Source organism: Phacochoerus africanus, chromosome 10 (genome assembly GCF_016906955.1).
Source record: "Phacochoerus africanus isolate WHEZ1 chromosome 10, ROS_Pafr_v1, whole genome shotgun sequence".
Taxonomy (NCBI): domain Eukaryota; kingdom Metazoa; phylum Chordata; class Mammalia; order Artiodactyla; family Suidae; genus Phacochoerus; species Phacochoerus africanus.
This window is the reverse complement of record NC_062553.1, coordinates 81,765,465-81,781,342: the sequence shown is the minus strand read 5'-3', so window position 1 is coordinate 81,781,342 and position 15,878 is coordinate 81,765,465. Positions and strand designations below refer to the sequence as shown.

The following is a 15,878-nucleotide window of genomic DNA, read 5'->3' as shown; positions in this document are numbered from 1 at the left end:
CTGGGGGATGTTCAAAACATAAGAACAAAAAACCGCTCAAATGTGTCTTTGCATATAATCTTAAGGAATTTTCATAACTGGCACATCATGAAAACAAAGAAATTTTTGGTTTGCATTGAGCAATAGTTGCTCTGAAGCCAGCTGAGTTAACACTAGCTCCACTATTAACCCAGTTAATTTCTTTGTGCCACAGTTTCCTCATCTTCAAAATGAAGTTAGTTTCTAAAAGCTTAAAAAAGTATTTACCTCATCTATGAAATGAGAGTAATAATTTAAAAAAACTTAAGCAAGGATTCTACCTTGAATTTTACTTGAACAAGAATTTATTCCATTTTTATAAACTGAACAACTGAACTCTACTTTTAATAATAGGCTAAAAATTTAAACAAGTAACTTCTCAGTAAGTAATAACTCCTCAGTGCATAATTCCATAATCTGCTATGATCCGCAAATTAAAAAATAACCACTCTTAACCTGTTGGTGTAAAATATATACCAAAATAACTATATTTTACATTGTGTTTTGTATCTTATTTTCTATTTAATGTATTCTGAGCATTTTCTCAAATCAATATATGTTTGAGATTTCCTATGTAATTTAGAATAAGATCCAAAGTCCTCAGCTTGGCCTACAAGCCCCAGTATGATCACAACCATCCTGGTCTAAACTTAGGTCCTCTCCTTCCACCCCCAACCTTGCTCACTGAGCTCCAGACACAGGGGCCGTGCTGGTCCTTGGGGATGCTTAGCACGCACTTGCCTCAGGGCCTTTGCACTTCCTATGTCCTCTCTCAAGAAGGTCTTCTTCAGATTTCCACAAGGCTTATGCTCTCATTTTATTCATGTCTCACCTTTTAATAGGTGAACACCTTATGGAAAGTAGCAACTACTACCTACCCCTTTGCCCTGTTCTATTTTTCATCAGAGCATTTACTCTATAACCCTATAGTATATAGTTATTAGCAGTTAAGACCTGTTTTTCCCAGTAGAATGTTAGTGCCATGAGGGCAAAGATTCTGTCTGTTTTGTTAACGGTGTTATCCCCAGGCACTAGGCTCTAAATAAATATTTGTTGAGTAAATGGATTTTGCTCTAAATTTGTAATTTCATGACTGCACAGAAATCTGTGGCATGGGTGTTGCTTAATGTATTAAACTAATCCCCTGTGTTGAGGTACCATAAATTGTACTGCTGTGGGTATGCTTAAATACATTCTCTTAAATGCTTTTGGATTGTTCCTTCAGGGTTAAATTAGCACAGCAGCTTCCTAACCACCCCCCTTTCCTCTTCCCTCTTCCCACAGGCACATCACAGCCAGACTTCGATCACACTCCTTTCCTTAGCCTGAAGGTGTGGAAGCCCAGCCTCTGAATTCTGGCAGGTTCCTAGTGTGCCTTTCCACACTCAGTCCCCATCGCTGCGCAGAAAGCGACTTTTCACTTTAACCAAGTTGTTCCTCTTACCAGCTTCTCTAATTATGCTTTAGTGTATGTAGTTCCCTCTTACAGAATATATTCCTGTTTCCTTTTCTTTTCTTTTTAGAGCCACACCTGCAGCATACGGAATTTCCCAGACTAGGGGTTGAATCAGAGCTGCAGCTGCTGGCCTATGTCACAGTCACAGCAATGCGGGATCCAAGCCACTACATCTGCGAACCATGCTGTGGCTCACCACAGTGCCAGATCCTTAACCATGCTGTGGCTCACCACAATGCCGGATCAACTTATGGATTGATGCCAAGGATCGAACCCTCACCCTTCTGGACACCAGTCGGGTTCCTAACCCACTGAGACACAACAGGAACTCCTCCTGTTTCTTTACCTGCCTACATTCCACCCATTTTCCAAGTCCCCCATCAGTCCCTTCTGACTCCATTATGCCTTCTTGGATCTAGTCTGTCTGTATGATCTTTATTTTATTTTATTTTATTTTATTTTATTTTATTTTATTTTTGCTTTTTTAGGGCCGCACCTGTGGCATATGGAAGTTCCCAGGCTAGGGGTTGAATCTGACAGCCTACACCACAGCCATAGCAACGTGGGATCCAAGCCATGTCTGCGACCCACACTACAGCTCATGGGAACGCCAGATCCTCAACCCACTGACTGGGGCCAGGGATCATACTCGTATCCTCACGGATACTAGTTAAGTTATTAACCCACTGAGCCACAATGGGAACTTCAATCTCTCCCTTCTTTAAATTCCTCTGCTCTTCTTTGTCTATCACTCAAGAGAGTCCTTGACTAAGGGCCAAGTTCCAGCACCTTCCATGCTGTAGGTTACAATCGGCAACTTCTTGAAGCACAACGTCCCTTCTCCCTTCCCTTTCTCGAAGTCCTATTGCAATTCTAGCCACAAGATAATAAATAATTTCTAATTTGACTCTTTTGCCAAAGTCAAAACTCTTGTGCAAAGTGAGACAGTGCTCTGAGGGAAGAAAGAGAATTATTTCTGATAAAATATTTTCATCTTCCCACATATTTGATCTGCATAGCATCTGTTCACTATCCTTCCATAAGTGATTTAAATTCTTAAACTTCTATTTGAAATCTTTATCAAACCACCATATAAAATACGTTTCTGATGATTTTTTGTTGTTTCAGATTTTGGCTTGTTTTAAGATAACATTATTAAGTATGACATTATTTTTAAAGGAACACTTACCTCAGAAACTAACAACGGGGTAGTATCTGAGTCATACAGATTATATGGGGGACTTGGGATGTTAGGAAAATCATGAAGTGTGCCTTCCTTTTCCCTGTTTTTATATATGGGAAGTCAAGTTAAAATGACCAAAGAGGTTTGTAAGAAGAGAAAAACAATTCAAAATGGTGCAGCAGTATGTGGATGAAGGATGTGGGGGAAGATGCTTTTTCTTGGTGATGATGCTGCTGGAAGCCTCAGGCTGAGCGCTCAGCAGAGGTAGGACTGTAGCAACACGGAGGAAGGTGATTCTATAAGTCACAGCCCTTTGCTTTTTAATATCAATAACTTACAGTCTTAAACCAAGCCTCAGATTTTTGCTCAACCACCATGTGCCTTCTGGTAGCCTGGACTCAGGATCCTGCAAAGCCCCCAGGGCAGCCTGGCAAACAGCCACTCACCTTCTTCCTCAAAGAGAAGCCCCATGTGTGCGTGCGCCTCTGCTTCCTTCTTCCCACCATCAACTTTGATGAGTTGAGCAATCTTAAAACATCGTTCGTAGAAGTGGTTCCTTACCCACTTGTCTTCAGAATTATTGAAGTAACAGGCCAGAGCATACAAGTTATTATAGACCTCTTCAAAGTATTCTTCAAAGAGAGAAAAACATTATAAAGTGCATTAGAAAAATGTCTCAAGGTACATCCCTTCAAATGGCAAACCAATAGAGTAACATTTATTTTCTGTTTTTCTTTAAAAGCATGATTAACTATTTAAAAAATAGAAATGCAAAAATTAACGTGTTTTAACTATTAAAATAGTTACATTAATTAAAGGATGTGTGTATGGGAAAAACAAAAATCTTTCGGAAAGAGCAAAACATGTTAGAAATTGACATACTCTCTGGTTGAAACACTAGTCTTTATGTAAGACAAAAAACAATGCGATCAATTCTTTTGGAAGAAATGAGGGAGGTGGTATCATCAAGTAGTTTTCCCATTGAAGATTTGCAAAGTATTTAGGGATTCCAGCAAAAGAAAGTTTCTTAACCATGGCAAAAAGATAAATGAAGGAAGAAGATGGGATCTGAAAAAGCAAAGTATTTTCATCCAGAAGAAAAAGCTAGCATGCACCTTACAGAGGTAAGAAATAATGATCTGGATGACCCCATAAGCTCCATACAATTTCTAGCACTGTTTTCTGGAAATACAAATTAATAGCAATGTTAACAAAAAGTGGATTTCTGTGCTTACATTTTCTTTTTTGAAAAAATATCCCCCAAATCAGGAGCATGCAACAACAGTCATTTGGCCTCTTACAGATCTTATGTTTATCTTTGCTATGAGTATCTTCTTCTGCTCAAAATACATTAATACTAGTCATCCTTCTCACTCAGTTATTAGTTTATTAAACTCCTCTTATTTTTCTAAAGTGGCATCTGACCTATTTATACACAAAAAAGTGTGTTAATAAACTGCGAATCAGTCTTATAATCTCCACTGCAATCAGTCATAAACCTAAACAAAAATGTTTGCATGTTAAATTGTGCCTCACTCTTACAAATTTCACTCTATTGGTGGATGTGAACAAATTCATAATCTTTATGTTTCTTTGCATTTGTGCCGAAAGCTCAGTTGTAAATATGTGGGAGCCTCTGGATTACCCTTCTAAGGATTTTTTTTACAGCATTATCTGTTAGCATTCACTGATACTAACTGTTCACTACAATCAGAAGAGTCAACCTATAAATTCCTTAAAGAATCACAATTTTGAAAAACATTTACACGTTGCCCACTAGGACTCCTATATATTAAAATCAAAAGGCTCAGAAAAAAATTTATATCAGGCTGATTCCAACAAAAATTAACTTTCAAAAACTGTACATTAGTCATTCTAATGTTTCAAAAGAAATTTGTAAAACATCTGTCATTCCTTTACACACACTGTTCATCATCCCATAGGAAATTAAGATTTATCTCAAGATAAGTTTTAGATCTAAAAATTAAAGAGAAGTTTTTCCTTATATCCCTATATCCATTTTTGAAGGAGCTGGGGATGCTGGAGGACCTTTCTGCTTTTAAAGGCCTTTCACAATAGGCAATAGCTTAGGTGGAAAGAGGAGGGTGTCCTGGGTTATATACTTAGATACTCTCAATTTGAACTGACTTTTTTTTTTTTTTTTGTCTTTTTAGGGCCAAACCTGTGGCATATGGAGGTTCCCAGGCTAGGGGTTGAATCAGAGCTGTAGCCGCCGGCCTACACCACAGCAACAGCAATGCCAGATCTGAGCCGTGTCTGCGACCTACACCACAGTTCATGGCAATGCCAGATCCTTAACTCACTGAGCGAGGCCAGGGATCCAACCCGCAACCTCATGGTTCCTAGTCAGATTTGTTAACCACTGCGCCACAACGGGAACTCCTGAACTGACTTCTGCGCTTTGTCTTTCCATTCTGAACTTTCTGTCTAATATGAATAGAGCACTAAAATCTGTTTTGTAACAATTTATCTTCTTTCTCATATTTAGTGATTAGAGAGTCACTATTTTTTAAAAACTGTAAATCAAGTATTTCGTTTCTTCCATCTTAAAAAGTTATAATAAGAAGACCTTCTTAAAAAACACACATCTGGAAATGCTTCTGTTTTTCAGTAATTAAACCTTAATAGAAAAACATTTCTAATATTTCATAAACAAAGTTTTTGATTTTGTTTAGAATGAGTTACATAAGCTATTTAGATTACATATTTAAGGGCTACTTGTCAGCTAGACAAATTTTCTATGGAAGAATTGAGTGGTTTTCAGAGTATGAAGTATAAAGGAATGTATTGAAGTTTAGAATCTTTGGGTAATCCAAGTATATGGCCTGTACCTTTTACATTTTAAGCAGTCTTTTCTTCTTGCTCCCAGAACACTTCCTTGAGTTGTCATCAGGTGTATTTGTAAGATGAAAATCAATTTTATTGTTGATTTATTATTCAGATCAATATTCATCATGCTATCTAAAAAGGAGATCTAATGATGAAATAAATTTGGAAAATGCTCCTGCTAATTTCCCTCTTTCAGTGAACCACGCAATATACATTAGCATGTTAAAGGTTCTGATAAGTCCTGCAATAAACCAACCTTCTTAATATATATGTTAATTCACTTGGTTGTTTCTCAAACTTATTTCACCAGATAATTATTTTGGTTTTGCTTTATATAAAATGTATAAATAGCCTGTGGGACACTGCTTCAGTAGAACATACTTTGGGTCTCTTAAATAAATGTTATTAGAAGAAAAAAATTGCTGCTTAACCCTTGACAATAATTTAAAGTCAAGTGTAAATAATGTTTGAATTATCTATTGATTCGGTTACCTATTACCATCATTTCCATCCCTTCCCCAGCCCCATGGGGCAGGAGGCCCTAATCATAATGTTACAGATGGTACAGAGATGATTCACAACAGTGGGTAATATAAGAAATGTGATCAGGGACAAAGAAACACTTTAACAACTGAAAAAGAATCCCAAAAGAAATGACTGGCTGACTTTAGACATTTCTTTGGTATAAAACAGAAAGTGGTATTTTGAAAAGTAATTTAAATAACTCTAGGTTCCTGCTCTGCAAGTCTCAGGAGACAGAACTGACCCGATACGACTATTGTTAGCACCATAGCTTTGATTAAATGAACTTCATTGTGACCCTGGAGTGAGGGTCTTTCCAATGAGAAGCAATGAGAATGCTCAGAGCCACATTGCTTTGGGATAATTGTCACAGACCCCATAACCAGATGGAAGGAAATCTTTGAGGCACTATAAACAGATTTCTATATTCTAGATTAAGTGTGTGTGTGTGTGTGTGTGTGTCTGTGTCTGTGGGTGTGGGTGTGTGTGTCTGTGTGTATGGTTTTAAGATTTAGGATTAATTCAAGTTAATAAGAACGAATGTGCATATCCTCTACTCCATTTTCTGGTACATTCTTAAATCACAATTTTTCTCCAATAAAGCTCATGTGTTAAATGTGAGCAAATCATATATATTTTAAAAAAAGAGCATACAAATGTTTATGTGTCTTTCAACTGAAGTATTTCCAATAATATGTTTGCAATAATTTTAGTTTTCTGTATTTTAACCAGGCAAAAGGCCACTGCATTTTGAAAGTGAGGTGATAACTCTATAGGAGAGTTAGTTCTGAGCAAGAGGCAATTTGAGTCTATTTAACAAATGCAACCTTAATTAGCATGAATATATGATAAACCACTCAGTAAAGAAAATATTTCATTACTTACACCATATGTATAAGACATTGGCTATTATAAAGTTTTTAAATTTTTGGAGTTGGAGAAACATTTAAATTCATACATATAGTTACTTTTCTTTAATAAAAGATTATAAATTGAAAGTTTTCTACCTTCAAAGAGACTTCTTAGCATTTTAGGTTCTTTATAATTATAAAATGCCTCATGTCAAGTTTCTCATATTTATGGTACTTTAGAACTAGTAAAGTGTTTGAGTCCTATTTATGCTCTGTTTACAACATTTAGTGAATGTGATTAATCAACTCGAAAAAATGACTGATGAGCAAATTTTACCTCGATCAATTCTATTTCAGGGAAAATATCACTTTAGAATTTGGGGCCGATACTAGAATGCAAGTTTTTAAAAATAGCTTCCTTAAGTTCCTAACAGCTAATTTCTTGAGAAATTATATAAGAATCACATTTTAAAATTCACCAAAGGACTCTAAAGTCAATCCCACAGTCAAATACTTTTCACTATACAAATAATCAAATAACCACCTCTTGCTATACAACATATACACACGTTCACTTGTGATGTTGTTAGGATTTTTGTATATCTCATATTTATAAGTCAGGCCATAACTTGATGGGAAATACACACCAACTCCACTATAGAAGCTAAAATACTTGTGCTACACTTTTGATGCTCTTTCTATGTCCCCATCAATATTCCCCCATTGTAGCTCTGGGTAATAAAAAATTGTCTAATGCTCTATTTTCCATACAGAGGCCTCAAATGAAACATTATCATGTTGGGGCTTGAGGTTCTCTTTTTGGGTCCTGCGGTATTTTCACACAAAAAGTTGAAGAGAAGAATAATTGAGAACACCAAATTTACATGCCAAGTTTGGGGATTTCTTTTCTTTCTTTGATTATATAAAATAACCAGTTCTGAATGTGTAACTAAGAAATTCTCAGGACAACAATATCAGTATAATTAGAGATAATATTTTCCCCAATCCTTGAAACATATTGACTTTCTGGAAAATTTTTAGATACCAAAAAAAAAGAAATTTATTAGAGATGATACGATAGAAATTATAAAATTAGCAATTTTATACCACAATTGTGAACTGCAGGCTTTTCATATCTTCTCACTATTCACTAATGAACATTCTCTGGTTGCAGTCTGTAGAACTGATGGATAAAACTTTAGAATTCCATTACACAAATACTGGAATATAAGAATAATTTTCAAGTTACTCTTTGAAAGTCAGTGAAAGTCAATATTCAGAATTTATATATAAACAAAAACACTGCGGAAAGATTTAGAGTGAAGGAGTCCAAAGATTTTAATACTTTGGAAAGCTCTGGAGATGTTATAAAGTGCTGTTCACTGCCTTCCCAGGCTTAGAGCGATATCACCAGGATGGCCCTGTGTCTGGGCAGCCTTGTGATGCAGCGTTCCCTTATCATTTATTCCACTAAGATGCTTAGGTGACTAGGTTGAATCGTCTTGATGGTTTAAACTCATACATGAAACCATTTGGAACCTTCCCTCAGGCTCTCACTGTTCTGGCTTCTGTGGCGTCGCTTCCCCAAACCCCTCCACTTACCTTTCCTTTCGGCTGCCTCGGCCCTGGTCAGGTAGTGGTAGAAGTGATCCAGCTTGTCAGGCTGCTCTTCCAGGGGCCTCTGCACACAGAGGAGGGAACTTAGTCTCGCAGCCTCCCTCTGAGCATCCCACTTCTCCATCAGAGCGAAGAGCTCGGTGAAGGACTTGTGATAACCATCTCGCAGCATGTCTACGCAGATGTTCTTCTTGTACGAGTTTCGGTAACTGGCAATAAGAAGCAGAACACTCAACGCGTTATTTCAATCCTTGAGATCTGTGCAGCTTTTTGACCCTATAATAATTAAAGGTTGAATCATGCTGCCTTTTTTTTCCCCCTCAGTGAAAGCACTGACAACTATCTTTGCCTCAAACACTCATAATTGAACAACTTTAGTTTAATGAAAGATGCCAGGAGCTATTGAGATACAGTGATTTTAGTGAAATTACATTATAAATATATCAATTCCAGAGCTGAGCTCCCTTTGATAAGGACAAATAAGCGAGTTGACGGATGTCTTAGTTCATTTGGGCTGATATAACAAACTACCCCTGGCTGAGGAGCTTATAAACAACTGAAATTTATTGCTCACAGTTCTGCAGGCTGGAAGTCCAAGATCAAGGCTCCAGGAGGGTTGCCCTCTGGTGAGGGTCCTCTTCCTGGTTCACAGCCAGCACCTTTTAGCTGTGTTCTCATATGGTGTAAGGAGCTAGGGAGCTCAGAGAGCTCTTTTACAAGAGTGCTCATCCCATTCACGAGGGTCCCACCCTCACAACCTCATCACCTCTAAAATCCTTGTTTACCTTCACCTTTGGGGATTAGGATTTTAGCATAGGAATTTTAGGGAATGCAACATTTAGACCGAAGCAACTGACAACATCTAAAGGTACCAAATACATGAGCTTCCCACCAACACAAAACGAAAACACCCAGTAAGCCCAGAAAAAATTAAATGTATCATTTAATAGTAAAACACTATTCTATTAAGTGATTCCACTGTATATTACGGAGGTTCATTCATTCATTTATCTAGAAAAGGTTTATTGAAATCTCTTATTAAATATATTTTCAAAATTATTTTCAGTTAGGATTAAGTTAATGATGTGTTAGCTTAATATTTTGCTTCTAACTTATAACAAATCATATGCAAGGAGATTAAATAGTCCATTTATCTAGTCAACAAATAGCTATTAAGTTTCCTACTAAGTGCCAAGCACTGTTCTGAGTCTTTTTTTTGGCCACATCCCTGGCACATGGAAGTTCCTGGGCTAAGGATCAAACCCTTGCCGCAGCTGCAACCTGCACCACAGCTGAGGCAATGCTGCATCACAAGGGAACTTCGCAGGCAGTCTTCTAGACCAAATAGATTCAATGCCCCTGTGACATGTCTATTCTAATGGGAGAACACAACCAACAAATAAGTCAACAAGTCATAAATAATTTCAGATGCTGAAAATTGCTATATAGGTAAAAAAGGGGGTTATGGAATAACAGCTGTGTGGCAGCCATTATTCCACTAAGCAGGTAATCAGAGGCCAAATGATAGAGCTTTATACTAATGATTTTACATTTTTTAATAGGAGACAATTATTTAGAACTGACATCATGTGATACTACTATCAATAAGCATTTCATTGTGAGGAGGAAACCGCCTGTAATTAGAACACCCGAGGATGAGGCCAGCTCTTCTAACCTCCCTGGACCTCATTTCTTCTCATCTGTGAAATGTGTATGTTAGTCTGTGCCCTACCTACGTCACAGAATTCTTTTAAGAACTCAGCAAAATTATGCATGTGAAGATGCTCTGAGAAACGTGACGTCCTCAACTCCTGGCCCTCCAAGAGATACCTACAGAGTTTAAAAAACAAACAAATGAAACCAAAATGCCCAGGCCCCATCTGTCAAGAATATTTTACTCAATGGACCAGCTTAGGTGTAGAACAAAACACATACAGTGACAAGGAAGGGAGTGGTGAGAGGGATTTTTTTTTTTTTTTAAAGGCAGGACCCTGATGGTGGCAACCTCAAAGCCCCAGTGAGAAGTTAGGACTCCTAGCTTGTAGTGAGGTAGAGCCATAGAAGGGTTTGAGTTAAGGAAATGACTCAATGAGACTGTATTTTAGAAGAATCATCTGGAAAGAGCACTCCAACTGAACTGCAACCCTCCCCCACTTGGGGACCAGTGTGAGGCACCTATTATTATAGGACTGGTTCACAGAGAGAGTAAGGAAATCACATTCCCAGGCCCCAAAGTCAAAAACCACCATCTTGCCAAAACGATGGCCAGAAATGTTTGACATGGAGAAGAGAGAAGCAATCACAGATTTTCGTTTGTTTCTGCCCTCTGGCTGAGAGAGAGGAGGGGAGTGTGGAGAAGGAAGCGGTGAGATAGTGAGAAGAGCCCGGTCCTCTCTCCCCTCCCCTCCCTACACAAGGGCATGGAAAGGCAGCAGAAGTCACTGTAGAGTTTCTCAGCAGAAGAGGCTATGCCCGAGACCAGAACTGGCCTGCATAACATCCCATAAACCCTGAATGGTATGGACTGAACACCGTCATTGTCTAGGGGGCTTCATGTGTGATGAACAAAATAATGCCACACACAGCAACATGGATGGAACTAGAGATGGTCATACTAAATGAACTAACTCAGAGAAAGACAGATACCAAATGACATCACTTATACGTGGCATCTAAAAAAGGACACAAATGAACCTATCTACAGAACAGAAACAGACTCACAGATATAAAGAACAGATTTGTGGTTGCTAAGGGGGAGGAAGGGTGGGAGAGGGATGGATTAGGAGGTTGGGGTTATCAGATGCCAACTATTATATATAGAATGGATAAACAACAGGGTCCTAATATATAGCACAGGGAACTATATTCAGTTTATAGTTCCTCTATATATAATGGAGGAAAATATAAAAAAGTATATATAATATCAATATTATATATATTATATATATATATGAATCACTTTGTTGTGCAGCAGCAATTAACACAACCTTGTAAGTCAACTATATTTCTATTAAAAGTTTTTTTTTAAGTTATGGGAAGAGAGGACTGGTACGTCTGCCACAATGTCACTGGCCATAGCAAGGGGATGTGTGCTAAAAGACTGTTGGATGCACTGCCCTTTGGGAACAGAAGGGGGACACAGATGTAAGTGTGTGGATAAGAAGCACTGGGAACTCCTGAAATGGTCAGGTCAGCATATTTCCAGAGCTGACAGAGTAGGATGAATCAGGTGTACCAGCGATGGACTCACGTACAGAACCCCATAGATTAGGAATGCATTCGATTACAAGGAAGAGAAAGCTTGACTTACATTGTCTTCAAAACTAGAGGTGCCTATTTCTCACAGCACAAGACACCTAAAGGTAGGCAGCTGCTGGCTTTGGTTCTGTGGCCTGGCAAGTTTTCAAGGCCCTGTGCCTCTGGGATTACTCTTCTCCTCACTGGTCACTATAGCACTGCCCCAGCTCCAGACATTATGTCCACCTTAAAGGCAAGGACAAGGGATGGTTTGAGTGGCAATACCTGTGTCTTTCTCTGTTACTGGGAAAAGCAAAAGCATTCCTGCAACTACTACTGGAGTTCCACTTTGGTCCCCTTGGTAATAACTGGGTCACATGGCCACCCCTGACTACCCGAGAGTGGAAAAACAAACATCCTACCTGTTCCTGGGCACATTGCTGCCCCAAATGAAAATGGAGTTATGTTAGCAAAGAAGGAAGAAATGGATACTGGAGAGGCAAGTTCAATGTCTGTTACAAGGTTCTAGATCAAGATCTGGGAGTAAATTCTGACAAACCCCCACTCCCAGGCTTGCTGGATAAAACTGGGCAGAATTTCCAGTTAAATTTGATAAACCACAAATAATTTTTTTGTATTAGTATACCTCAAATATTGCATGGGAATACTTACATGAAAAAAAGTTTCCGGCTTTTGAAACTCAAATTGAAGTATATGTTGTATTTTTATTTGCTAAACCTGGTAACCCTATTTCCCTCTACCCCACACTAGTGCTATGTTGTTTCTACATAGGAAAAGAGGATCTGGAGAAGGAGTGTTAGAATATGAACAACCTGAGAAACCACTGAACTGGACTGACTTTACTGAAGAGGGACGAGATTGGATTTTTACACTAGGGAGGATCAAGGCTCAGGGCCAGGAATTAAAATTAAGTTATAAAAAAATAAAGACTTTCAATTTGGCATCCTTGAGCTTGTGACTCTGAAATTCACACCAGATCCAAGAGAATGGCTGGGAGGGGGGAGAACCAGGAGCAGGGGAAAGAGAAGGGAGGCTTTCGGAAAGGAGGGGGACACAGGGCTGAACTGAAGTAAAGGTGGGGGTGGGGTGGGAGGATAAATAGAAATAGGTGGATTCAGTATATATTTAGGAGGTAATAATATCGGTTACTGGTAATTGAGTGGATGTTGAGGGTGACAGAAAGGGAAGAGCTAGGATGAAATCAGGTTTTTGGAATGGGTAGCTGGTAATTTGCTCAAGAGAGGATCACAAAAAGATGAACAGGTTTGAGGGAAGATAATGAGTCTGGGTTCAGATAACTTGAGTTTGAGGAGCCTAAAGGGATGTCTAAGTGGTACCCAAAAGGGCAGTTGGGGGGATGGCAAAGAGGTTTAAGAGGACAGGAAGCTGGAAATCCAAACTTGTTTCAAACAAGCTTGCTTCAAAAAACCAAAGGGGAGGGATAAATTAGGAGTTTGGGATTAACAGATACACACTACTATATATAGAAGAGACAAACAACAAAGACCACTGTACAGCATGGAGAACTACATTCAATATCTTGTGGTAACCTACCATGGAAAAAGAATCTGACTGGCCAACAGGGACCTGCTGTATTGCACAGGGAACTCTACCCAATATTCTGTGATAATCTACATGGGGAAAGAATCTGAAAAAGAGTAGATGTGTGTATATGTATAACTGAATCACTTTGTTGTACAGCAGAAATTATCACAACACTGTAAAGCAACTATACTTCAAACTTTTTAAAAAAAGAATCTGAAAAAGAATATATAACTGAATCACTTTGCTGTACACCTGAAACTAACATAATATTGTAAATCAACTAGACTTCAGTTAAAAACAACAAGCACTGCCACCTTTGTATGTCTATGCCCTGGCTGCCAGCACATATTCTTGTGAGTAAAGAAAGCATAATGTGGCAAAAAAGTATGAATAAAGAAAAATCAGAATATTGATTTAAACGATAAAAATAAAGACATTTCAAGAGGCTATCTCAGTTCTAATCCCAGCTGGGACAGAAATGCAGAAAATCACTGTCTGAGCCTTATTTCCTTCACCTGGGAGATGAGGGTGCTTTAGTTGGTTTTGGTCCACCCAGCATCTAGTTCCACGTCCATACGCAGCAGTACTCCAAAGTACTTTTGGAAATGGCACATTACGGGTCATCTTTGTGGACTTAATTTCAAAGACTTCCTAGTCAAGGGGTGGATCAGTGACCCAAATTAAGCCACTGGCCTCTCTCCCAGGATTTTGAATCTTGAGGCAAGAAATACAAAGATAGAGACATTTGCTGGAGCTCCAGTCAACCTGGCAGTGACATCTCAACAGGAGTTGCAAGTAGCTCTTGCTATCCTGATCCATTCAAGGGTCCTGTGTCTCTTCCTTTTCGTCTGAGCTGGGTTCTCCCCTAAATTCAGCTAGTTACCTAATATTCTTCCAATAAAATCATTTCCACTTTATTGAGTCAGAATCAGTTTCTGCTGCCTATAACCAAAGAATGCAAACTGATTCAGAAGGGATTGAGCTAAAATTGTATCCAAGACATCTTTCAGCCACAAAACATCCATGATATATAACCAATATCAATTTTTAATATTTCTAGTACATTTTTTAAAAAGACCATTCTTTGCAAAAGAGATTTCAAATAGAAATGTATTTAAAAATGCATTTATAACTATGCTGATATCATCTCTATTTTATACGCACATTTGTGGGCACACACATACATGTATGGTATTGTTTAAGCCTCATTACTAACATTTGAGAGCCAAAACCAACAATTAGTGGTTTACTAAATAGGTTTCTCTTTAAACGTGCATTGTTAATGCAAATTATTTTTTTAATCAGAATAATTTTCGCTTTTTAAAATGAACTGGCTATCTGAAAATAAAAACATATGTTAATATCCACCATTATATGTAATTTCTCAGGCTTTATATTTCATAACAGAGAATCACAGTTAAAGTTCACTTGCTTTACAAAAAGGAATTTTTTAAAAAAATGCAAATAGAAACATAAAGAGAATTCAAATTCAGCATTTTATTTATTTCCTTTGGACATGAACTACTAGCCTTTGGTTTTATTTACATATGAAAAAAATATTTATCTAAATTAAAATATGTTCTTTTTAAGTATCAGAAGAAGAAAAGACTTCTTGACCTGGAGTAACTATACTGGGTGGAAACTGAGAATTCTAGTAAAATTTCTGGAGAGATTTGATATTATGGAATTTGAGGAGAATTCTCCTGTCAGAAAAGATGCCATTCACAGAAGCAAAAGTTGTGACATTCACAGATATGCTGAATATCCAAAAATATATATCCTAAGCAAGATGTTTGCTACTGCAGATGTCTGAGGCTGTACCAGGCTAAAGGATGCAACTGAAGAAGAATGGATTTAAGGATGGAATTAAGTGGCCATGTATTTCATATGGATTTTTAAATACTATTAAAAGGCATTATTCAATGGAGAGTCTAAATAATTCGAATTTACATTAAATAAATATATATTCTGAAAGAAAGTAAAACTAAACACTTTGACAAAACTCCATAGCAGTTGAATATGTGGAGACACTGGGAGATGGGGAGCTTTCTGTTAAAAAACCACGGAGACATTATTTTTAAATTCTGCCTTCAACCATTTTGAACAGCTACTGTTTAAAGAGCACCTACGATGTGTCAGACATTATTTCTAAACCACACAATAACCACAATAATACCTCCATTTTTCTAGATACAGAAACTGTCTTCAGTGAGGCTGTGACTTGCCCAAAGTCATACAAGCTAGTAAGTGGCAGGGGTGGCTTTCACACCCAGGTTCCTCTGCTAATTCTGAATTTTTTCACCTTATCACATTGCCTCTTATTATATCAAAAATTGTTTTTTCTTCTTCTGATCCTCTAGCACAATTTTTTTGTTTACTTGCATTGATGGTTTAGAAATTTGTCATCATGGTGCAGTTATGATCTGACTCTCCAATTAGAAAGCCATTGTCGTTATTCGTGTTAATCCACATTTGCACTGGATTGGGGAAAGAGGTGTCATTTTGTGACTCTTCTTTAAAATGAGGAAGCAGATAGCAAGTAGCATCTGTGCAAAGCATATTAAATAGATGAGATTCC

The 15,878-nt window shown here is 37.8% G+C and overlaps 1 protein-coding gene across 1 annotated transcript in view; it reads right to left on the bottom strand.

Moving 5' to 3' along the window:
- Positions 1 to 15,878, bottom strand: part of TTC29 (tetratricopeptide repeat domain 29) — a 233,915-nt gene that overhangs the window by 180,641 nt on the left and 37,396 nt on the right. Inside the window, exons 5-6 of the mRNA XM_047799227.1 lie at positions 8,483 to 8,706; positions 3,104 to 3,289 (exon numbers count right to left, since the gene is read on the bottom strand). Of these exons, the coding sequence (XP_047655183.1) occupies positions 3,104 to 3,289; positions 8,483 to 8,706 (410 nt within the window). The remainder of the gene's footprint in view (positions 1 to 3,103; positions 3,290 to 8,482; positions 8,707 to 15,878) is intronic.